Genomic DNA, 24,336 nt, shown 5'->3' with positions numbered 1-24,336 from the left:
AGGATAATACAGTCAACTCACAAAACCCTACAAAGATTTGACAATCAAAATGGCTACACCAGGAAAAAAAGATAGTATGTAAAGCACAAGTCTTTGGCTCTCCTTTAAAGAAAAACAGCAGTTTACCATGTTTATACAGATCCCCCGTTTGCCTACCAGTAGGGGCAATATCACATTTGTGCATCACTGAGTAATAACACCATTAGAAAAGGCAACTTCACAGAAGTTATTGGCTAAGCGAATTCATTTGAATGCTCTGTTTTGAGGCAGCAAGCTGTCACTGTTACACAATCAGGGAGGGTGAATGGGCAAGCCACAGAAGGAAAGGAAGGAAGGTATGGACAAAAGGGAGAGAATAAGGCTCAGAAGAAACTAGGCAGAGAAGAACTTGAGAAGGGGATAACAGTGCTGCAAGTTTGAAAGGTGCTCTGATTTAAAGAAAGTCCTACTCTAAAATGGGAGAGGATACAATCATATACAAGAGGGGCAGAAGAAAAAGTGTAAGTTTCTGCAATTAAGAAAAGATAACTAGGTCACAGGAAAGGAAGAAGAGATGTTGACAGAAGGAGGAAAATAACACTACAGAATAAACAAACATAATTTCTACACTGAATGAATCACTGTTCGACATACTACAACTTAACCTAACACTTGAAGCTTCCTATTCTGGGGGGGTTTGTCCATGCTGGGGCTGAAACCCAGGTATCAATGAATGTTCAAAGTTGTCTACTGCAGTAGAAAATCTACCTACCAAATGATGCAGTAGTGCCCTAACACCATTGTAAGTAATACTATTTCTTCTTGCCCAAGTAGAAGGAACTAAACTTCTTCCTAACTGAGACCAATTTCACTGAGATGGACAGCATTCCTGTGCAACTAGGACAATGATGGGCTATAGAAATGAACATGGCAGTACACAGTTACTCCAGAAATTTTCATTCCCTAGTTATTTGCTGTAACCATCAACGCTTTCGTTACATGTAGAGCTATCTGTCCTCCCAGTTTTACTAGCATACTTTTCCACAAAAAGGGGAAATTTTAAGTGCAGCTTCCAGAAAGACTTAAAAGCATGCACTGCATTTTGCTGTTTGACTTGTTTATCAGCTAAACTTCTGCAAAAAAGCAGAAAAAGGACAAGAGGAGGAGGGTGGAAAAACAAAGCAAAAAATCGATACTGTTGGTAGATATTAAACAAACTATTTAACAAGCCAAACTATAATACTAGGCAAACAGGGCATTCACCTGGACAGACTGATCAAAACAAGGACACTATGCACAAAGTACAGCACACAGAGCTGGATAAAGGAGAAAAAAAACCAAAAAACCAGTAAGGTCTCCCTTCTAATCCACAGGTTTGAGAAGCACTCACCATACGAAGGCCAGCAATCTGAATAGCTCTTACTACAGAATTCCTTCCGGGAGCAAAAAGGGAAAAAAAATTAATCCCTAACCTGGCAAGAAAACTAGCTGGCACAAGTAATAAAAGGCAAAAAGTTTTCTGCCCCTCCAGATTTTCTTCTTAGTGTTGAAACTGAATCTGTAGATTCAAATATAACATAACCGTCTTTGAAAATTCTTTTTACATCAAGAATTACTGCAGTCAAAAAAAAAAGGTACATTCTGGGCTTGTCCTCCTAGATTAGAATATTGCACTAATTATCTCAACTGAAATGAGCTCCCTGTGTTAATAAAGACACAGCAGGAAGAAGTAAACTAATTAAAAACAAGAAGGCTGACCTGACAGTGGTGCTCTGTACTAAAGGATGGGAGAAGAGGGCACGGTGCTAGTGTCAGTTGACTTGTGAGCAGGCTGCCAGGGGAACAGGTTAATCATCGTCATGCCCAGAGCAGAGAACAGAGGAACAGACCTGACAGGCTCAAAACTGCATCAGCCTAGTTCTGCTCAGCTTGAAGGGGAGCGGCCATAATGCTAGGCCTCGAGTAAGAGATACAGATGGATGGGGGCAAGGCATAGATGAAGCTATTCTAGTGCAAAGATGATTCTTTGCCAAAAATTAAGAGGGGTTAGGAAAAAAAGCAAGCTTCAAAACTACTCTTTGCAATTAAGAGGCCAAAGTTCAACTAAGAGTGAAATAAACCTGTGTGAAGACATATGAAGAGTGTGGGCGTGTGCGCTGAAAAATGCCTTTATTTTCATTCAGTGCTTCTACCTCCCAGACATTTGATCACAACAGCTGCGCTCATGCGAAAAAATTCTTAAAACATACCCAATATATATACAGATATAACTATGTATATATGTATATATATATTTATATATAAATTTTTATTTAAATAAAAAAGAAAGCTCGAATCCCAAGCCAATATGTGTATCAAATCCTTGACCAGCCAGGTCTGTAGGGCATAATCAAATTCAATGTGAAATATTATATAAACGCGGTGCCTTGACTGGGCAAATTAAATAATTGCTACTCAAAAGAGTCTTCTGTTTGGACTCTCCTACTGGTAGGCAATAGTGGGACTGTATCCCCTCCCACCCCCCATTTTGTTTTATTTAACAGTATGATGAATGCAAAGCTTAGCCCAAGGTTGCTATGACCTCAGCAGGAGTTAAGGTTAAGGAAAAAAAAACTAAAACCCAAGAAAATTTATTAACTCTTGCTTTACCCAACCAAAGCAATGCAGTAATTTATTACATAACCAGTGCTTTCCGATTTAGTAGTCTAACCCAGAAAGAAAACAAGAACAGGCCAAGAAGGTACAGAGGGAGCAGCACTTTAAAACATTCTCCACAGTTCTTTGTATACAGGGTCTCACCCCAGTGCATGTCAAAAGAGTCAAAAAACATGCAGCAAGAACAAAATCTCTTTCATTTCTTTAACTCTTCAAGAAAACATCTAGAAAAGCTTACGGTTTCTCCAACTTACATTTACAAAGCAGCTACGTGGAGAAGTAGTACACTAGATCTATCAAGGACAATTTGCTTTTCAGTACTTCTCACTAGTTCCAACAGGGTCTGTGCTGCACCTTAAGTGGTCATTTAGATGCAACTTTTCCCCTATGAAAGGAGAATCTTGGAAGGATTCACTGCAGCAGTGGCAGACAAGCTGCAGACTGAGTCTCAGGTGTCAAATTCTAATGCACACAGATCTTAAACAATGCCAACTTTAAAAAAAGAAATAAGAATTTCTTGATATCATTGATATGCACAAATCAAAGATCTTGGTCTCCTTCAGTAAAAGGCCCTCACAACAGCATTACAATTAAATAACTGATGTATCACTGAACAAAAAAAAAAATCAGGTTATGGAAGAAATTATGTTTTTAATAATAATAATGATAAAATAGCAATGAAGAAAAAACAAAGGCAAGAGTTGCTGAGAAGGAAGCATACATGAAAGACCTGTTCCAAAAGGCAGAGAGGTCACTAAGTCCCTCTGTATCAACTTAATCATATGGACTTTAGGTAAGCTTGTTTTAAAGGAATAGTGAGAAGGGGAAAAAAAAAAAAACCAAAAAAAAACCAACCACAAACAGCAAACACTGGATGAACTAACATGGTTCACCAGCTCACCAGCACTTAACATCCTTCCAGCAACTGTATAGCCTTATGTCCTCTCTACTTCCTATTTCTAGAGATTCTGCCTTGGTCATGGCTGCACAACCTTCACCAGTTAGTTAAGCCTCTCTACCACAAGCCCCAGCTAACCAGCTTCAGAAATACCCATGCTGTAGTAGATTAGTCTGCATTCTGCTGAACTCTTTAGTCCCAACAGAAGATAAAAGGCCAGCAACCTTCAAATAAAATAATGCATGTTGGACACTTATTTTGTTATCCTCTTTAATTACATGTGCTGCGCTGGGACATACAGTAAGGACTGCACCTGTTGCATTGCAAAGATTCTGTCACTTGTAGTTTAAACTTAAATAATGTAAGCAAGAAGTCTCACACAAGCTAGGGTTCAGTTCCTAGCCACAATGGGAGGAACTGTTTTAAGAATGAAGTTTGCTGCACATCTTTTGACACTGCAGTTCACAGCTACTCTCCAACCCTCATTCCTTGTTTACCCTTAAACCATACAAGGAAGTGGCCAGGTTGTTTTAGTTGTTGAGAAGTTAAGGTGATAAGGAATTATGCACTGGGTATGTAATAATACCAAAATAAAAGAAAAAACCTACTTCATTAAGATCATACAATTAATCAAACAGAGTATATATATAATATCTTTTTTTTTTTAAGCCCTGGGATCCAAGGCGTCCAAAGTTATTAAAATAAAGTTCATTCACAGAACAAAAACAAATTTAATTTGAATTGCTTGCAGATACTGCTAATTTTCATTTTTTTAATTAAAAAATGCGTTAATGTGAACTATGTGCAGGATTTGTTTCTAGTAGTTGTGTCTGTGCACATTGCCTCTGGACCTGCTGCTCTGCTACTGCTGTTGCTCCTGGGTTTCTCCAATCACCCCTGGAAAAAAACATAATGGAAGCTACTGACACCCCAGCAAAAGAAACTCTGGGGTATGCTGGCCTCACTTCATGGAGCAGATGTGGGTGTAACTCCCGCTCTCTGGGAGTCGTGGTTGTCTCCTCCTCCCTCTGGGTCCTCTGACAGGCTGAGAGATGCTGCCTTGTTTGACAGAAGGCCAATGCTCTCTTGTGTCAAGGCTGATCCATTTGGAACATCACTGCTGAAAGGAAGTTGAGGAGAAAGAAGGAGGGGGTGAAGATAAGTAATTACTGAGTTTTTCATTTATTTTAAGTAAAAGGACTTAAATTATTTGTTGCTGCAGCATCCCAATGAACAGTTGTGAACATATGTAAACATGTGAAGACTTGCCTCGTATAACAAGAAGTTGTCTGGTATGCTGCAGATACTTACCAGAAAAGGAAGAACAAAGATAAGGCTAATTGAAAACAAACAAGACTACATTTTTTCGGGTTCTAGATATGTTTTGAAAAGTATTTCAGTATATGCCACAAAATGTACAGTATCAGTCTGTACAATGTACACATTCCAGAATATTTAACTTATCTTATTAAATGGAAAAATTAGTTTCTGCTCTGGAGGCCTCAATCTAATGGTGTAGAGCAGAACTCAAGAATTGGTTCTAAGAAGAAAATGCAGACTTCATAAACAATTGAGAGGGATACACTTTCTGAATAAATATCCAGATTCCAAACTGCTCACATCAAGTTATGTAAACTTAATGAAACATCTGAGTTTTTCCTGTTCAAAGTATTAGTCTGAACACATGCAGATGCTTGCAGCCATCTGAAAATGCTTGCTGTGTAGATTTCTAGCATTCCCAGCCAACATCTTATTTCAGCTATCAAATGTGAATTGAAATCAATCCCAGCATCTACACAGATAAAGATTACTGCCTACAAATAAAAGTGAACTTTGTTTCAAAGTTACATACCTTCCTAGACAACATCCACATCACAAACCTTAGCAGGATGAAATAACTTTCCTCTCAGATTTGGAACATTTATTTTCTTTGAAACTAAAACAGCAGATAAAGATTTCTTTTATGGTTGTTGTTTATCTCCTGCTCTCCCTACTATCATCCAATATTGACTAGATGGACTTCTGGTCTTAAGGAATATCACAATTCTTCTGTTGCGTTAACTGATACACAGTTTCATTCCACTCACCTACTCCTCAGAGGAAATGGCCCTTAATTCATGCTTGCACTATAAAAACTTCAGGGTGTTGTAAAAACATTTGCATAGTCTTTTCGTAGTAGATGCTTCCACATCAGACACAATGTGAGGCAAGCGGTATATTATTCATACACCAGAGAATGACCCTGATTAAGTCATTCTCCTGTTATACAAAGAAAGGTTGAAGACCCATGTTACCTGAATGTCAGTGCGAGGTCCTCAGCTGGAACCTTGCTTTGTGGTTCTAATTGTCCATTTTCTGTCTGTTTAGTGGTGCCCAGTTTGGTTTTTATATCCAGTGAAGACTGGCTCTCCTTTAAAAAAAAAAAAAAAAAAAAACAGAAAAAAAAGAAACTCTTTAACATGGTATTAGAAGAATTTGAGACTTCATCCTTTGGGATCAATGATGAAGGCCTGTAAATTGCAGTCATACAGTGTAACCCACAAAAGCCATGAGAAAAGAAAACAGACTCAGTAAGATATGCTCATCCTCTCAGGGGACAGTATTTCCTGAAAGGAAGGGATGATTCTTGTAACAAGCAAAGACCATAGACTGTAACAGCACACAGACTTGTGAATGCTAGCCTGTACCTGCAGAAGATGTTTTCTATGTTAAAGCAATTTATAGAACTCATGGCACAGTGACCTTGGAGACGATTTCAACAAATTCAGCACCACATTTTCAAATGGCAACAAAACAACAGCAGAGTATTTTGAAGTGGCTAGAATTAAAATTCTTCATGAAGAAGAATCAAAAAACTTCTCAGGAGGTTTTGAAGAATAAAGAGGTGAAGAGAGAGATGGATGATTCCAGCTGTGGTCATCCAGCAGAGAGCCTTTTTGCCAGGGTGAAAGGGCTGCAGCCAGCTATGTGGCTCTCCTCTCCACCTCTCTGCCTCCCACACCCACAGCACTCACCATGCTCAGCTCACGGGTTCTCTTCCCAATTTCCCTTTCCACCTGGTGTAGCTCCAAGCTCAGCTGTTCACTTGAGATCATCCCAGGCCACTTGGGAGGTGGGGGTGGGGGCTGTGGTTGGCCTGCCAGGGTAGTCGCCTCCCTCTGCAACAGCAGCCTGTTACTAACAGCCTAAATGCATAAAGCCAAGCACATACACAACTGAGCACACAACACACCAAGCACAGAAAGAGCTCTAGGCAGTAACTCTAGAGTATTGCTTACTTGCAAAACCAAGGCCTTCTCTCTCCATGCTTAACAAGACCCCAACTGAAATCTCTTCCATTGCAAGTTTAAATGTTTTTTTACACGCAGACAAGTCTTTTCACTTTTAAACAAGTAGTGTTAAATACCTTTTACTGTAATAAGTTTACATAGGTTTTCCCCATACACTGCTCCCTGCTCAAAACTAAGATTAAACACATGAACAAAACACTACTCTTTTTGTGAGCTATTTGTTGAACAAAAGGTAACAGCAGATAAGCAAATGTGCTGCTTTATTTTACAGTAGTAGTTTTTGCCAAATTCTACAGTAGAGCCAGTATAATTACTGAACCACATAAAATATCTTGAGATGTGGATGTCAATCCATAGCTCTCTACTGACCCAGATTAGGAAGCATGCAAGTCACTGCAGTCATTCACAAGCTGCAAGCTACTAGCAGCCAAGTAAAAGCAGCAACCATGTCAGTCACTCCAAAAAAATCTGTTAATACTTGGGAATCAGTTCCTTAAATGTGTGCTCTGCATGTAAACACACTGCCTACTACTACACACAACTGAACATCTGACTGGCCTTCAAGTAGAAATGCTCATTCATTCAAGAAAAAAGCAAAATAATCTAGTTCTTCATGCTCTGACTGAATTAAGTGATTGTGACAACCTTGTAACAGGTAAATCAATAAAGCCTCCTGGATTTCAAGTACCTACTTGCAGCTTTGAACACAAGAGATAAACTGAAAGCTGTTATTACTCAAAATAACCTATTAGTTCTGACAAATTCAAATTACGGTAAAATCAAAGCTCAAACCTCAACTATGTAGGATTTAACACCAACACAATCACAATAATAACGAGCAGGAGAGGTAGGCCACTTACAAGTTTTGCAACTTTCCAATACTCTTCTATTATGGCAAAGGCAGACATGCAAGATTTAAAACATTTTCTCCTCTTGTTCCCAAACAAGAGCACAAGAACACAAGTTATGTTTCAAGTAACTAAGAAATGCATAATACTTGTAACTGCTGCTGTGACTTAAAAATTGTGAGCTCTTACAACGAATCTGCAATAACCCTCCTCGGTAACACAGGTTCTTAGGCAACCATAGCTTCAGCAGAAGCTGCTATCCACTACTTATAGCAATTCCTTCTGGGAAAATATTAATATGAATAGTTACTGAGGTACCTAGAATAGTTTTCTGGTAAATGTTTACTGATTTTTCCTAGGAGGAAAAAAGTAACTAAAGCTTTGCTAAAACAATTATTCCATTATGCGTTGACATTTCTCCTTCTGTGTCTCACAAAATACGAAGGTTTCAACTCATTAATTCTTTTACAAATGCAGACTCCCATCTTTCCTCATGTTGCAAGTGACTACATTTCTTCTAAGCGAGGAGACATAAAATATTAAGCTTTCATTTTTCAAGCTAAGTATCTTTAATATTTATTTTCTTGACTCTTGTGGTTTGTGCTATTTAGGAAGAAACAAGTACAACACAAAGCCAAACATGAAACAGATGAAGTCACAGCTTTCTGTACATAAAATCAGATGTTTTCAATGGCAGTAAAGCCAAGAGGAACCGGTATCTACACAAGTTTGCCTCTGAGGAGACAGAAAAACAGAGAGGGGTAGTAAGTGAGAGAGAGAATGAAAGGAAATATGAATGAGCACAGAGAGCAGATTCAAGTACGGTGTCCATTTGCAGATGAAGTGCAGAGAAGTTTCTGCTGCTAAGCAGAGAGAGGTTTACACTTGTACCATAGTGCTGATGCCTGGCATCACAGAATTAAGTATTGTTACTGAATATCATTACAGTCAGAGAAAGATCAACACATGAAAAGCAGCTTTACTTGCTTCATCTCTCTCCATACCACCCCTCAACACTCTTCCAAAATGTTGGTACCAACCTCTAGTCCTCGCATTTGTGTCTGCTGGCTAATCTGATGGTCTACTTGCTGCAGCTCCATGCGCAGTTGCTGCTCTCGTTCAGCTGAGGGCAACTGTTTCCCATGACCAGCCACATCTGACATGGACAGTCTCTCCCTTTGGGATTAGAAAAGCAAAAATAAGGAGACTTCAAAAAAAAAAACCCAACAAAACCCAAAACTTTACTCAGCTGGCACAGAAAAAAACCCAAACAGATAAAGAAAATTTAGAAAAGACAAATTAAAAATAAAGCAATCCTACCTGTCATTGAAACGTCCCTGAGAAGGTATATTTTGATGAGGAGAATATGGAGAGCCTCCCCAGCCACCGTGAGTTCCATAAGGATTGTAGTCTGCCAGTGAACAGAAAGAAAATCATGTTGCATTACTACAAAACTATTCTTTAAGTAGTTCAGCCAACACACAGAACTGGACAGACATTAGAGAATAACCAGAAAGGCCAGCCCGCTAAGAGTAAGGAAGTCTAATGTTTCTTCTGCTGAAATGAACACAGAAACACTATGCCTGACTAGTCTCATGTGCGTAATGCATGACTTTTCCTGTATGTCCAATGAGACTTGTGACAACCTTCCAGAGTCTGAGATTGTGAAGGACTTTCAGACACTCAAGGAGATAGGGACACAAAACCAAACTTAGAGCCACTATCAGAGCAATTATTTTTACTAAAGTTCCTAAAAGATGCAAGAATTGATTGATAACTCTGAGATACCTAGTTAACAGCAGTTTGAAGATCAAGCTTTCAGGGAAGTCAGAGCTCTACCTGTGATAAAGTCTAGAAAGTTACTGCTTCAGTTAAAACCTCATTTGCTTGTTTCCAGCAGTTAACTCCTGAAAAAAATCTAGAAGGAAGTTTGGGGGAATATAATTAAGTCTTAAGATTATTCATTGCACCTCAAGAAATAGACCATCTTTTGGAGTTAGACTTACAGCCACACTATACATGTAATTAGAAAATAGATGTGTAGAAAGTAAACCATCCCTACTTTATTTGCTTTGCCTAACAGTACACAAAATAATGGCTGCATTAAGCTTGCAGCAGCGACTACCCATAAGGTAGGAGTGCAGTACAGTACTTCATTATGGTGGCTTTGCATTATGTATTTGAGAAAGCAGTAAGTTTCTGTATTCTACTACAACAGATTTAAAAGAAGCCTCATCTCAGAGGGACCTGCAGAACAACGTAACTTTTTCCAAACAGCACCAAACACCAACACATATGCTACGTGTGCGCAAACGCACCCATGGAACAGGAAGTAGCGGCAGCCTTTTTCTTCAGGTTTCTCAGTGTAGCCCTACCTAGAGTTATTTTTAGTGGCATAACATACATCCCATCTATTTCTAAGACAAGAAACAAGTTAACAGGGTCTGTCTTCAACTTGTACAACACTGTAGCACTAAAGAAAATAGCATCAGCCAGCAAAATCCAAGAGTATACACCACACCTGAAATGATTGATTTGGTGGTAGCTCCCTGAACCGCCATGGCCTGCATGGGACCAGAATTCTGGTACATCGCTTTGGAAGTACGGGAGATAGCCCCAAATCTTGACACAGTTGGTCGGTCTCCAAATGGAATGAGGTCATCATCACCAGTCTCTGCTGCTCTTCGCTGCATGTCTAATCGCTGGTCACGCATGGCTTTACTATCTACGTTCTAGACAAGATATGGAAAAGGCAGTCAAAAACATTCAGAAATGAACAAAACCACATTCCTTTTACAACAAGCTGGTACCAGTACTGTAAGTCTCTCTTGTATTCTCTATTCCATTCATACTTCAGCTAGTCTTCCTATTCTTCAGTTTATAACTCCACTGTTACAGCAGATGTCTCTTTCATGATCTAACTTAAGATGACCATTACTACCACCACCGTGAAACAGTTGCATGATTAATTGCAAATAAATCCAAGAGAAGGGAGCAGCAGCAAAAGAACATTAAGACAGAGAAATGGGATGGAAGGGAAAAAAGACTCCAGAATAAATTCAGAGGAGATCAGTGGGCATCTCTGAGGAATACATACTCCTTCCAAAGTCCAAAAGAAATGTCTCTAAAGCTCAGTGTTAAGAACTGTATCATCTAACAGCCTGCAGATGACTCAAAATAGGAATTACTCAGTACAGCACTTACTTGGACATGTCTAGCACCATCTTTTCAGGCACATTTTTTTATGAAGTAGTAGTAAAGCTTGGAACATCCTGGCTTCTAACTCAGCTTCAGACTGAAACACCTTAATGGGTCAGCAAACGAACAGATAAAATGTTCTCTCTCAGAGAACTTTGCCAAGCAGTCACAAAGGAATAGACGTGCAAGGAAAACAAGCTCAATTTAGCAGGATAAGTCAATTTGACTAAACTTAGAAGAAGTAACAAGAGATTATCATAAAGATTTTTAACAAAGCATTTCCTGACACAAAGTTAGGCCCGTTATGGGACAAGTTACCTGGAGTGGATAACTTAAAAACACAAGTCAATGGGTTGTTTCCATGAATAAAAATAATTTTTAAAAAAGTTCTCAACACTAAAGAAACATAACAAGACAAACATACCCCCAACCCAAATAATCACTGCATGCAGATAAACACAAAACAGTAACAGAAATAAACGGACTCAAAAGAAAAAAAAAAAGGGAAAGTACTTAGTTAAATGGGAAAGTGATCTGTTGGCTGACAAAAAATGCAACACAGTAAGAATTGCCAAAATCAAGCTAAGACTTTGCTAAAGAAATAAAACTGTAGCACACTGCTGTGTACAGCAGAAAAAACAAAGTAAGTGAGGCTACTACAAAAAGAGGACTGGCTAAAGGCTAAAAACTTCAGTACGGTCCAAAATTAAAATAGAACTGCAAGCTTTCAGTGAAAATAAGTATTGCTAGTGACAGACAAGATAACATAGCTAAAGCAGGAATAAAGGGGTGAAAATGGCAGTCACAACTGAGTTGGAAGCTAAACTCAAGAAATGTAACATTGAAATTGGAAGGCGCATTAGACAGCATCTACTTTGGAATTCTGAAAAAAAAAAAAAAAGACATTTTAATCTTGAGTCTGTAGAAGGCTGGTACCCATTTTAATTTATTTCCATGTACTGAGTGTGGGGAAAGAACATAGTAAAGTTGCTATGCCATCTGCATAAAATCGAGCATTATGCACTCTCACATGATACTATTTTTATCCTTGAAAAAAGGAATCTCTTATGAACAATAAAAAAAGGAAGAATTAATTCATTTGCCATCTGCAGTGAAGGTCTCCTGAGAATTTTTTCCTGTGAGGAGACAAAAACTGAAGATGAGCAGAGAACCTATTTGCTCATCTGAAAACTAGCTCTGGGGCAGAACAAAGCTTTGTTTAGCAATGAAAAAGGAGGCTACTTCTCCAGAACCTTATTACTTCTCTTAATTGAGTTCCAGTTTGTTTGCGCAGTTTTCTAGCAGCAGGGATGAAAGACAAGAGCTGTTTGTTCGCTCCTGGACACTGCCACTTGGACAGCAATAAGCCGATTGTCAGTAATCTCAGCACTTCCCCAGGTCAAACGCAACAACATTATGACTTGAGGCAAACACACTGTGTAGGACAGAAAGCAAAAGGACATGTAAAAAACCCAAAGCCACAGATGAAATGCCTTTTCTTGCTCTGCTTTTTCTGGGAGAAAGCCTCCTTTTTGCTCCCATTTCACACAGTCCCTTTGAAGTCTTACAGGAAAGCAATTCAGTGGACAGAAACCACGTGCATTTAATTCCAGTGAGGCAGATGGGAAACAGGGAAGCCTGCTTGTGGGCAAAGAGCAGAAGCTGGACAAAAAATCCCATGATTTAGTTAAGTGGTTGCAACAGGTGAGCACCTGTCCACAGAAGAATAAACTCCGGATAGAAATTTCTTCCCCCTCCCCTTACTGGCCAAAGAAAGGTCACCATGACAGTGACAATACATAAACAGAAGATGATAGAACACTTTTACAGATGGGAATTGGAGGAGAAAAACAGATGCACCTCTGTAAAACAATCCCTCAGACTAAACAGTCCCTTTTCTTGAAGACTTGAATGTCCTCCTACCTGCATGGGTTACCAGCCTACTTCTTGCTGTAGAGCAACACTTAAATGTTAGGAAGAAACAGAACAGTGGTGGTATTTCAGAATCCTACTTCTTTTCTTCTATGTTCACGATTCCCAATAATGACACCCTAGCAGCCCCTTCTGTTTGCAACACTGACCTAGCAAAAACGCAGCAGCACAAAGTAAGATCACAGCCAGACACCCACGGCTTCAGTGAAGGATTGGATAAGCACAGCATAGAGTTAGAAATTGCCCTCAAAAAGTATCAGCCTAGTATTATGTTATGACTATGCTTCTCTCAAATGCTTCATATGAAAGTTTTGGGTATTCTTGTGGTCACAAATCACAAAGAGTCCTTCAAGTAAAAACTAGTAACATTGTTAACAGCAGTAATGATCACTTTAAAAGGAATTAACAGCACCAAAGTTAAGTTACAGCATCTCCTTCTGACAGAATGAAGTACAGGAAGCAACAGATGGACATGTTTAATTAACAAGCTGCCAGTACAGTGTCATTTTTGGATTTCAAATAAGTGTAAAGATTCATGGCAAAATACCTCACTATCCATGGCTTTAGAGCAGAGTGGTTAGCCTGCATCTATATCCAGAATTTTAAAACAGCTACACAGATGTAGGATTGTTCATAACTTTGAAAACAAAGCACTCCATACACTTGCAAATGCATTCTTTGACTGCAATGCACTTTTGAGCTTAAATACAAGCACTGCCATCATCCTGGAAAGCAAATTAAATAGTCCCTCCCAACCCACATAAGTATCAACTTCTCTTCTGTGTTCCCCTACATACCGCCATCTCCACACTCCTTGCTGCCACAACATCTTTGGGTTTTGCATCTTTGGTTCCAATGTAGGAGCCGATGGTGTCACAGGACCAGGGAGAGTACTGGCTGTAGTCATTTCCTTTGTATTTCCCAGCTACCTTCAGGTCTTCATCCAAGTACTGTACAAAAACAAAAACCTGGTTCTGTAAGTGAAGGGAAGCAGCAGCTTCACAGCCACCACTACTTAGTTCAACAGCAGTGAACTTGGAGAAAAACACCATCAGGATTATTTTTTTATCGGATACATCACCATTTGGAATTGGGCCACAGCAACCATGAAATGTGTGAAATTCTCATGACCTGGCTACACTCCCAGTGCTGACTTTCACTTGGTCAGTATGAAAGTGATATTTTGACCTTGGTTAAAAAAAGATAAACCTCCTATCAAGCTGTTACTTAATTCTAAACATAACAGGAGCAAATGAAGCAAAGTCCAGTAACCGTGAAGACTGACCACTTCAATTAATAATGGCTCAAAACTAATCTTCTTGGTTGCACCAAAAGCACAGAGAATCAACAGCCATTAGAGAGATTGGAGACTGCACTATAAGGGCTTCCCACCTGGAGCAGAAAATCTACTGCCCCCAACACCGTACTGTTCTAATTTTCTTGTTGTCTTTACCTACCAGCACACACAAACTCCAAAATATTTTCTAAACATACTAGTAAGTCATATTTTTGTCAAACTGTGCTTACCTCCTCTGAATGAAATGGATGAGGCAAGGTTGGTGATGGCGCAAAAGGAGGTGGAGAAATCACCTTCCTCTCTTCTAGCTGGGCCATGATCTCTTTCCTTCGTCGGTGAAGTTCATCCAGGCTGGGATGAGGCTGAAATGAAGAAAGAAATATGTTACAAAATACGGCAATCATATACTGCAAGAAAATGAAAATACAGTGAACACACAGTATCATTACAATAATAAGTAATGATCACTTTGTTAAAGTCTATCTGTTAACTTTTTTGTTTAATATAGGACATGCATGTTCCTACACTGGCCAGTGTGTTAGTTCAAGACACCCCAAAAGCAAGGAATGTTATTTGCCTAAAACTGATTAAATCCTCAACTAAACCAGTGTTTCTAACTTTAAAACTATTAATCTTTTAACTCACAGGTAGCTCAACATGACTCTTGTGTTCCAACTTGGCAAAGTTTCCACTAGAACATGTTCCAGCATGGCAAGTCCCCATTTCAGTCATATGGGGGAAAAGTGGTAGAACTCTACAGATCATAACCTAGTCACAGTTAGTTTGCATTTATTTTTCATTTTGCAATAGAATTAAACATCCCACAAATGTGTCAAACTCAAAACTGATAGATCTATAAGCTATGTTAAAAATGCTTGCTGGACTCAGCAATATGATTCACAGAAATATGATTGAATCTGAATGACAGCTACCTAAGTCCAACTGTTCCATAGGACTCACTTCCAGCTGGTGATTTACCAAAACAAGTTTGTATACTTCTACTAGGAAGACCCTCCAGTTCACAATCTTGAAGTAGAGAAAATTTGGAAGAGCAGAATTTTTACTTCCTTTATCAAGGGATGTATGTTTGTGTATTTATTTATGTAGGCACAGAAATGATCAGCCACAGATGGGCACCACGAGAATGCACAGACAACCATTTGCACACACTGTATTCAATCTACACTAGAAAGAGTGGCCCTCTGCAGCCTAATCTTTGTTGGAGAAGTCAGGGCCATATGAGACTTTCAAAATTAATTACAACGCTTTTCTACTTCAAGCGCTAAGTAGCAGCCTGTTCTTTTACATATTAACATCATTACAATTGCAAAGTTCACCAGTAACTAAACTGCCTTCCAGGTTTTTTTATCAGCTTCATCAAATGTACCCCTTCTTAAAGTTCGAATTTCTCATTCCTCACAAAACCCATCACATTACTGCAAAAACACTGAACTTCAAGTAGTTTATATTTTCTCTCTCAAATAACTACAAAAATGCAATATAAAAGCGATACCCTGTGGCATGAAGGTCTGATCTGACTGAGATGTGGAGCCACTGGGCAATAACCTTCTGTTTGCTGGTATCTGTCTCTGGATTCAGGTACGTAGGAAGGTACAGCAGCTTGTGGAATTTCAATGGGTACAGGGCTTCCTCGGACAATCTCCTCTCGCTGATATGGCTGGACAGGGGTATATACACGACGGCTGTCATAGTGTGGTGGGTATATGGGTTGTCCCATAGGAGGATACTGCTGTGGCTGCGTGTACTGTGGGCTCACCACACGATCCTGAAGGTAGGGTGGGTAATGGTCTAAATAAGGTGGACCAGGTTCAGGAGCTGATGGAGGAGGTCGGACAAACCGAGACATGGACTGAGTGGGATAGTAAACTCCTGAAATAAAGCAAGAGGAAAAAACAAAAACAAGATACAGAAAGTGATTATCACAACTGTCCACAAAAACAAATTGTTTCAAATGCTCCAGTCTACAAGTATCACGAAGAGAATGGTATAAATTAATTCACATTTGTTGTTTGCCCCCCCGCCTAACTGGTATTTCTACTCAAAAATTAACCACAGAAAACCTTGAAAAAGCAAAGTTGATCCAAAGCTCAAGTGACACAGTTTAATTATCTAAATAAGATACCAGCAAGGTGTAAAGGTTACAGTAGCTGGAGAAGAGGTGGTGAGGCTGAGCCAACCACAGGTGCCACAGAAGTCCTGCTAGCATACCAGACAGAAGTAATTCACTAGAATGTCTCTGCAGATTGATATGAATGCTTTTAGCTAGACAAGACTTAACAAGTAAACTGAAGATTAGCCTGTACTTCTTTATCCACACAACTAAAATGCAATTTGTCCCAACGTATCAGAGCCACTGCCTGTGTAAAGGAACTTGGATTAATTAGAATTTAAAGTTACCTAAAGATTTGTTCTACCTCTTGAACAGTAGAAGGAAATTTCAGTACTGTGAATCACCAAAGACTTCTAAGATCACACCTCCTAGTTAGGTGAAGATTTTAGTAATATATCTGGGATCTCTGGATAATTTAAAAAATATGCATGAATGTGCACACATCATTAACAACGTGTGCATCAAATTTTGTGGACAACTCAGATCTTCATTGGCACACAATAATCAAATATAAGCTTTTTTTTGTTTCCCTTCAAAATGATCTGCAACTTTCTCAGAAATGGTTCCCTCCCCTGCTCCCTTTCCTTCCTAGGGCTTTTTCTTCTTCTTTCCATGTCTTTGGGTCTTTTATTCCTTATTTTCCTTTCATATTAACTCCACTTTATGTCATTTCTCTCCCATCTTACGCTGCATAAAGAACCACTCCCTGTCTTTATATATAGCCATACCTTTTCTTTTTAATCCCCTTCAATATTATCTTTCTCCACTTGGTCTCTTTATACTTAGAACTTTTCCTCTTACTTCCTTCTTTTATGATATCTTCTTTTTTGCGCCCAGCCCTTGTCAAATTTTACTTGTCTCTACCCATCACATGCATGTGCAGACATTTCTGAAACACTCATACACTTTTCATTAAGGACATAAGTACTTTCACCCCTCAAGCATAAAACCCTGTGCTGGTTAAGCTTTATTTCCATTCTCCCCAAGTCAAACTGAATTAAGGTCTACCACATCTCTGATCTAGCCCAGCTGGAAAGAACTGAAGAAAGAAGGAGTTGCTACACTGGATGGATACAAACCTCTGTTTTGACTTGCATTGAAGTCCTTAGTGAAGACGTAAAAAGTCTGTCAACTTCCATTTTATTATGCCATCACCATGTTAATGCCTATAGTCCATGTGATATGCAACAGAACTCCAACTTAAGAGCTTAAGTAAACACCAGCTTGGGAAGAAAGAATGAAATCACAAAGAGAGCTTGGTCTCATACTCACCTTGTTGGTAGGGTGCTGGCTCAAATGGTGGGGCAGCTCCTCTAGGATCTTGATAAAACATATCTGCTTGCTGAGTATTATACAACTGAGACCCTCGTGGTACCATTTGCAACTGCTTAGTGACAGACACTGAAGGCAGATCTGTTGGTGCCCGAGTGGGCATGGAATGAGGGTTCACTGGTAAGGCAGAAATAGAGCTCTTGGGGCCAGATTCCAGCCTAAAAAGCAGAAAGATGGCACTGCTCATTGAGGCCTGACACAGCACATTGTACTTCAAAACACTGTTCTTTGTCTATGTTCCACCTTCTGAAGGCTTACATCACCTTCTCCAATTAAAATATAAGCAAACAGCGAAGCAAAGCAGTTTAGAGTTTTAGCTTTAGTCTTCTACTCTACTACTTAATCACTTAAAAAAACCAAACAAAACCAATCCCCCCAAACCCTGTTCTGTTTCTTTTCTAGAGAACAGGTTTACTTTTTTCTACTGCATATTTACACACATGACACTTTGAACAACAGTTAGGAAGACCCATACAAGTCAGGAGGGGATCCAGGGGCACTGCTACTCAGATGGTCCATCTTCCCTGGCTTCAGAGCAGTTTCATAACCGGAGTCAGTCCCTCGAGAAATAAGTTGCGTCACTGTGCTGCCTGTTGACACAATTCCATTTGGCAGAGCAGACGTCTTCCTATTGGGCAAGTCCACTCCCCCTTCCTCCGAGAGGATAGCTCCTGAAGGCAGGCCCACCTCATTTAGCTGGCCCAGGGAGGCACTCAGGGGTCTTCTGGGAACTAGACGCTTGTTCATTTTACGGAATCTTCAGAAAAAGAAACCACACATCAGAAAATGAAACAAAAAAATAAAAGGAGTTGCATTTTCAAGATTTTTCAAACACAGATACTACTGAAAGCTTCAAGTTTGAATTCAAATTTCCTAAGGGCTTATAAGAAATTATGAGCATCTGTTAGACAACTTCACTGCTATTTTAACTGGTAATAGAAGTTTCAATCAGAAGAACAAGGATGGATTTTTAATGACAAGTACACCAAGAATTGGCAGCTAAACTTCACACAGCAAGTTTAAAATCTTATTTTCCGTACAAATATGTATTTCAACTGTACAGAAGAAAACCAAAACCAAACATCACATAAAATATGACCTACAGTAACAGAAGCTTCAGAATAAGAATCAGACTATTCAAGCCTATTTTATTCAGAGAAGAAACTAACAGCAGAAAATTAGTGACAAAAAATGAACAAATACCCTTTTGCACCATTTGTCCAACAAGCAGCCTAGTCAAGCCTTTATTACCAAGTGATATCTTTTAAAGCAGAATTTAAGATTTATGTTACTATACCAGTATGCAGCTTACACCATTTGCATTGTTTGATAAATTAAGTGATTGCAGAGATAAAAACATCTATGAACACACTGTAATTCCAAAAGTCTAACTGCTTCTGATATGTCTGAACAAACATGAGCCTTTTAACTAATGTTCCACAAAAATCAGCAGACTGATGGTATTGGACCAACGAAGAGAGCAAATTCCAGAGTTGAAGGTACTCCAATAAGCATCCTGCCACTAGCTTAGACGCTAGAATGCAAGTGGGAGGGCATATCTGTAGGCCTGAGTACTCCTGCTGTTTATGCTGTGGAATAAGAGTCCATTTCCTATGCAGGAAGGTTTCAACAGGGTTGAAGCCAACACTTTTGCATCCTATCTAATATGCAAAGCGATACAATTAGGAAGGTACACACATTACTGTAGAAAATAAAAAAGGGGGGGCAGTTATACCCTGTTACTCAATCTTCAGATAATCTTTATGTTTGCCCAACATGCACAGCATTAACAGCAATGCAAGAGGCAAAAAGGTTGTTGTTGTGGGTTTTTGTTGTTTTGTTTTTTAGATGTGACAGAGTATAGAGTCAGACAAAGTGTAATCTTGCTATACAGATTGGAGCTGTTCATCTCTACATTGACTATCTTCTAGCCACCTTCCTAACTCACCATCAACACCCCTATTTCCTGGCTGTATTGATCTTTACCCACGTAATCCAACTATAAATTCAAGCTACATAGTGTTGACAGTGGGCATCATTCAGAATGCATTAAAAGGGAGTAAGCAAACCAGGCTATCACCACCGTAGCAGCACTTGAGTAAGGACAGACCACAGCTTTCTAAACATATGCTGCTCAGAAGTCCTTCTGGCATCTCGTATCAGCCATGCAAGTCAGCTGGACACAGAGACAAGCGGAAGCGAGCTCCCCAGGCTGAACTTACAGCTTGGCTTTGGCATCCCACTCAATACCCAAACCAGTTTCTCCCTGCAAAGCAGCAACAGGATGTTGGGAAACCACTGCCATGTTCTCCCTGCCAATTACTTCTGGACATCTGCCTCTCATCAGATCTCTTAGAGGTGCAGTGTCTGATGGCTCCTGACTCTCTGAAGGCCCACACACAACTTGCAAGATGAAGAGGACTGGCCATGCCTGCCCATTCATCTAGAACACAACAGTACGCTTAAGAGAGACAGGTGCATGTGTACAGACACCCATTCAATCAAAGGTGACAGGAAGAGTTTATATAGTACCCTCCACGATAAAATGCTTAGAAAGAATAAACCTTGCATAGTGTTGCCCTCTGGACTTTTCTGAACAATTTTATGAATTTTTGTTGCAGTCGCCACAAAGACAAAATAATCTAAAAAAGTTTAATACTTGCCTATGCACACAGGATCTTTGTCCCTTGCCAAGAGGGGAATCAACTGCTCTTTAAGCAAGTCTAGATTATAATTTGCTATCTAAGGCACTACCACATAGTTCCCCATAACCTTCCTGCAAACTTAAAGGTACAGAGATACAGGAACTACACAGCAACAGAAATGCGTATTATTCATACTAAACATTTTTAAAAGAAGGAACACTAATGCAGTATCTACTTAAAAGGAATTAAGCAAAGCTAAAAGGTACAAGGAAGAATCGGAACTCAAAGTTCCCCAACCACCTACAGAAAACACTGCAACCTGAAACAGAACAAGTGTTCACTTCACCCCTCCAGAACATTATCACTAAGGCATACAAGCCAGTCTAGATAAGCCTCTTCCACCTGCAATGCTGACAGTCCTTCCTGTACAACTAGTTCAGAGGTACTGACTCGCCACCCTTGTTAAGCATCCAAACCAGCACTACCAATCTCCATTTTCTTAACACCATGACAAAAGGGGGAAAATCCCAACTGTTTCTGCAGAACACAAGTATCAAAGTCCTATTCTCTGTTCATTTGAATAACTGCCTTTGTCATTCTAACACCATGTGCTCTGCTCTTTTTTTTCTTCCCATTTGCCTATGCACTGCATGCCAGCTATAGAGCCAATGAACTGCCATATCAATGCTTCAAGTTTTAAGGGGGGACGGGAAGGAAAAAAAAAAAAAAAGACTGCATACCATTTCCAAATCTTTGGAGTTTTCCTAGAATTAAAAAAAAAAAAAGAAAAAAAAAGCATCTTTTCTTTGAAAAACATGAATTATTTTAGCCCCAAAACCAAGTAACAAGTTATATATACTGCACAAAATACATTGTGTTTATTTCTTTTAACTCTTAGATAATCTGTTTTACTTTAAAAAAAGTATTAAAACAACCTTCAGAACAGCAGCAGCTTGTTCTTGGATAACTGGGTGCCCCTTCTAAATCTGTAATGAATGCAGCTTATTTACTGCAGACTTCATAAACCCACCACTTTTTAACTCTGCAACAATAGCTTTAACCACTTTTAGGTTACTGCGTACGCAACCTGTCAAAAAGTTTCAAATAATAACTGTTGTAGAAAGAAAATTTGCAATGCTCATTTTTAGCTCTCTGGATAGCCCTAGCAGCACAGAAGAACAAGAGAACCCGTATGTCTGGAAAAGTGCCAGCAACCTCCTTCTCCCGCCTGAAGATAAAGGCAAGATGAGAAATACACACAAATAAAGAACCATAATGGATGCAGTCAAACAGCATGTTTAGTCACACTTAAGAAATAAGAAAAACAGCCCACCTCCAAAATCTCAAATAACACTTGTGTAAGGATCAAACTTTCAGAGCTGCATTACTGCTGAACAAAGCAGAACATCCTATATTTAAGAATGAACAGTTCCAAAACTTAAGAGATGACTGTTACAAGTTTTTCACATTATTTCTTGCTAATGTAGCAGACAAGTTATGCCTCCTCTCCCCATTCCTAGATATGATAAATAACTCTTATGGATAAGATGAAACAGAGATTGGACTGATTTCTACTGTAAGAGGTACACTTACTTTTCTAGCTCCTCCTGTGAATGTGCAAAGGTGCAGCTGGCCCCTCGGGGGCATCCTCCTCTCTGTTTCATGTCTCGGCACATGTATGTCTTGTACTTGCTGTGCTGAGGAGGCTGACAAGGTTAAAGAAGCCAGGTGAGATACCTGAATATAAGTGCACTTAAATAAGAGCTGAACGCATCCTCTTATTAAAGGCCTGATGTTTGACTGTTGGGAATTCCTTCAATTTAAATGCTCCAGAAGTACCTAATGTAAAATAAATGACTGGAGCAGTATTCATGTTTGGTTCTTCAACAGAACTAAAATTCAAGAGTAGATATTTTGACAATTAAGTCACTAATAGTTTTTTTAAACATTTTTATTCAAATTCCTAACTGGAGCTTGATCGGAACACAGCTGTATGTTTCAGGACACAGTTAAGTGGACAAAACTGATACAGGCTGAAAAAAATTACCATGCTTAATCAGAAATTGCCAAATATTCATCAAGCTTTGTGGTAGATTGAAAATAAATACAATTTAGTCAGTTACTTTTCCCTTGCTTTCTGTTAGCTCAAAATGGCACTTCAGTATCCCTTTGATCTCTATGAGAATTAAATTTCATCAAGTTCCCTTTTATCCTACTTCTTTGGACTAACTAAAAAATCTCTTCACTGTCTACGACAATTATTTCTGCCAATAGTTGAAGATGCAATCTTACTCCTACACAGATCAGCAGGGTACGGGCTGTCCTCTGTATTTTTAGTTAAGTTTCCCAAGAAACAACGACTTACTGCAATCTTGCTGTCTGCATGTATGCCCATTTGCCAGTCTCTCCAAATAAATTTCGACAGGCTAGAGGTGGCCTCAAAGACACTTAAGTTCCTACAGTTTTTATGGCAGAATTAAATCAGAGGCAGAAATACCCTATCAGGCTTCCCACCGAGGAAAAGGTCTGTAAAAGTAAACTCTTGCTTTCTGAGAAACTCAGCTAAAAGATGTAAATCCCTAAGAAGCCATTCGCAAACTGTTTTGAATTTTTTTTTTTGCCTTGCCATCTACTGTAGTGAAAAAAGGATTTAAGCAGGGTGTACATAAGCTACACAGCATTCTGCTGGCCACTGCTGCCAGCCAGCAAAACTCTGGCCAATACTCAGCAGATGTCCCTGTTCCCACTTGGGAGGCTTTGGGTTCCCTTCCAAGTGGCACAGCGTGTACCGGGTCTAGGCAATGGTCTCACCAGAACAAAAACCCTCACTGTTTTTCCCACCCTGATTTCCACTTGTGTATTCCTACTGCTTTTCCTTTTGCTGGCAACAGTGCTTGTTAGGCATCCCAGTGAATGGAAAAAGGTAAACCAGCAAAAATAATTCACTCTAATCTTGCCTCTCTTCTTTTTTGGCACACATTATCTTTCTACTCGTTCAGCTCCCCGAACCAGCTCTCCAAGAGGATGAGTGCCAAAGCAAGAGAGGGAGTGGGAATGTGTGACAGGCAGCTCTGTCTTTCAGCAGCAGCTAGCATTTATATCAACTTAGCTACACAACAAAATGAGATCAAAGAACATGTGATAAGATAACTATGAGATAAGTTAATATATTTGGCAACACCATTTCATTTCCTAAATAAAAAATTTTGTTTCAGGAACTTGGATTCACACCTTTATATGAAGTCTTCCCAAATCTTTTAACTTCACTGACCATTAAGCACAGGTATAAGAATAATTCCATTAACACAGAGCCATCTGGCTGAAACGTGTCACATTAAAACTAACCCAAGAAAATTCCCAGAGATTATAGTGCTAGGCATCCCAGCTTCTCTTCTGCACCCTCTAGTCAGGAGGGTTGTTCATTCATTTCCCTAAGCTTGCAGCTGGATCAGACTGTTTTCTTTCCATCCTAGTGAGCTGTGCAAATTAACACAACACGTATGGGGTGGCAGTGGGCATGGGGGGGGAGGTGGTGGGTGGGTAGAGGAAGAGGTTGTGTTGGTTTGGGTTTTTTCCTTTCTTGTTTGTTTTTTGTTTTTGTTTTTTTTTTATAAATACGACTCAGCAGTGATGTTTTTAATCAGCTCCCCATCAAACCAAATCTCTCCAGATGACATTAGTAAACTTCTACTATTAGATACAGCCAATAAAATCTAAGGGTAAGTATTTCCTAAATGCTTTAGCTTTTACCTGTTGCTGATCTGTTCCCTTCTTGCTGTGATTCTGGATATAATCAACTAAGCCATGAACCACAGTCCTCACAGCAACTAGTCCATTTTCCAGTTGTTCCCATGTCGGAGGTGGAGCATCTAGTGCATTGACAGCAAACCCAGAGAATATAAAAAGAAAAATCAGAAGGATTTTCCAAAGCCAGGTACAAAGAAATCATCAGTATCACAAAACTTCAGTAGACAACCAAAAAGATTTTATTGGAAGCGTGTGTTGTTAGATAAATGACAGCGTTCAGCACCTTAATTCAGATATATGTACCACATAAGGAATAAAGCTACCTATAGACTCAAGATTGTACCACACAAAATACCAAATTAGCCAGCAAGACTATCATTAGCA

At 39.3% G+C, this 24,336-nt stretch overlaps 1 protein-coding gene across 10 annotated transcripts in view; it reads right to left on the bottom strand.

Moving 5' to 3' along the window:
- Positions 1-3,462: 3,462 nt before the first annotated feature.
- The window catches only part of RC3H1 (ring finger and CCCH-type domains 1), a 60,010-nt gene continuing 39,136 nt past the window's right edge, over positions 3,463-24,336 (bottom strand). For 5 of the 10 annotated variants that reach the window (XM_010580660.1, XM_010580662.1, XM_010580661.1 and 2 more), the window contains 13 exons: positions 23,956-24,074; positions 21,799-21,911; positions 18,036-18,317; positions 17,501-17,718; positions 15,611-15,987; positions 14,328-14,459; positions 13,598-13,768; positions 10,192-10,402; positions 8,991-9,081; positions 8,711-8,846; positions 6,547-6,717; positions 5,827-5,942; positions 3,463-4,652 (listed from right to left, as the gene is read on the bottom strand). In XM_010580660.1, the coding sequence (XP_010578962.1) occupies positions 4,499-4,652; positions 5,827-5,942; positions 6,547-6,717; positions 8,711-8,846; positions 8,991-9,081; positions 10,192-10,402; positions 13,598-13,768; positions 14,328-14,459; positions 15,611-15,987; positions 17,501-17,718; positions 18,036-18,317; positions 21,799-21,911; positions 23,956-24,074 (2,291 nt within the window). In that variant the 3' untranslated portion in view covers positions 3,463-4,498. Of the gene's footprint in view, positions 4,653-5,826; positions 5,943-6,546; positions 6,718-8,710; positions 8,878-8,990; positions 9,082-10,191; positions 10,403-13,597; positions 13,769-14,327; positions 14,460-15,610; positions 15,988-17,500; positions 17,719-18,035; positions 18,318-21,798; positions 21,912-23,955; positions 24,075-24,336 lie in introns of those variants that run through there. The other 5 variants (XM_010580664.1, XM_010580663.1, XM_010580665.1 and 2 more) reach the window with 5 other exon arrangements.

Source organism: Haliaeetus leucocephalus, unplaced genomic scaffold (genome assembly GCF_000737465.1).
Source record: "Haliaeetus leucocephalus isolate CR32 unplaced genomic scaffold, Haliaeetus_leucocephalus-4.0 Scaffold730, whole genome shotgun sequence".
Classification (NCBI taxonomy): domain Eukaryota; kingdom Metazoa; phylum Chordata; class Aves; order Accipitriformes; family Accipitridae; genus Haliaeetus; species Haliaeetus leucocephalus.
The sequence above is the reverse complement of the archived record's forward strand: the minus strand, read 5'-3'. Positions and strand labels throughout refer to the sequence as shown.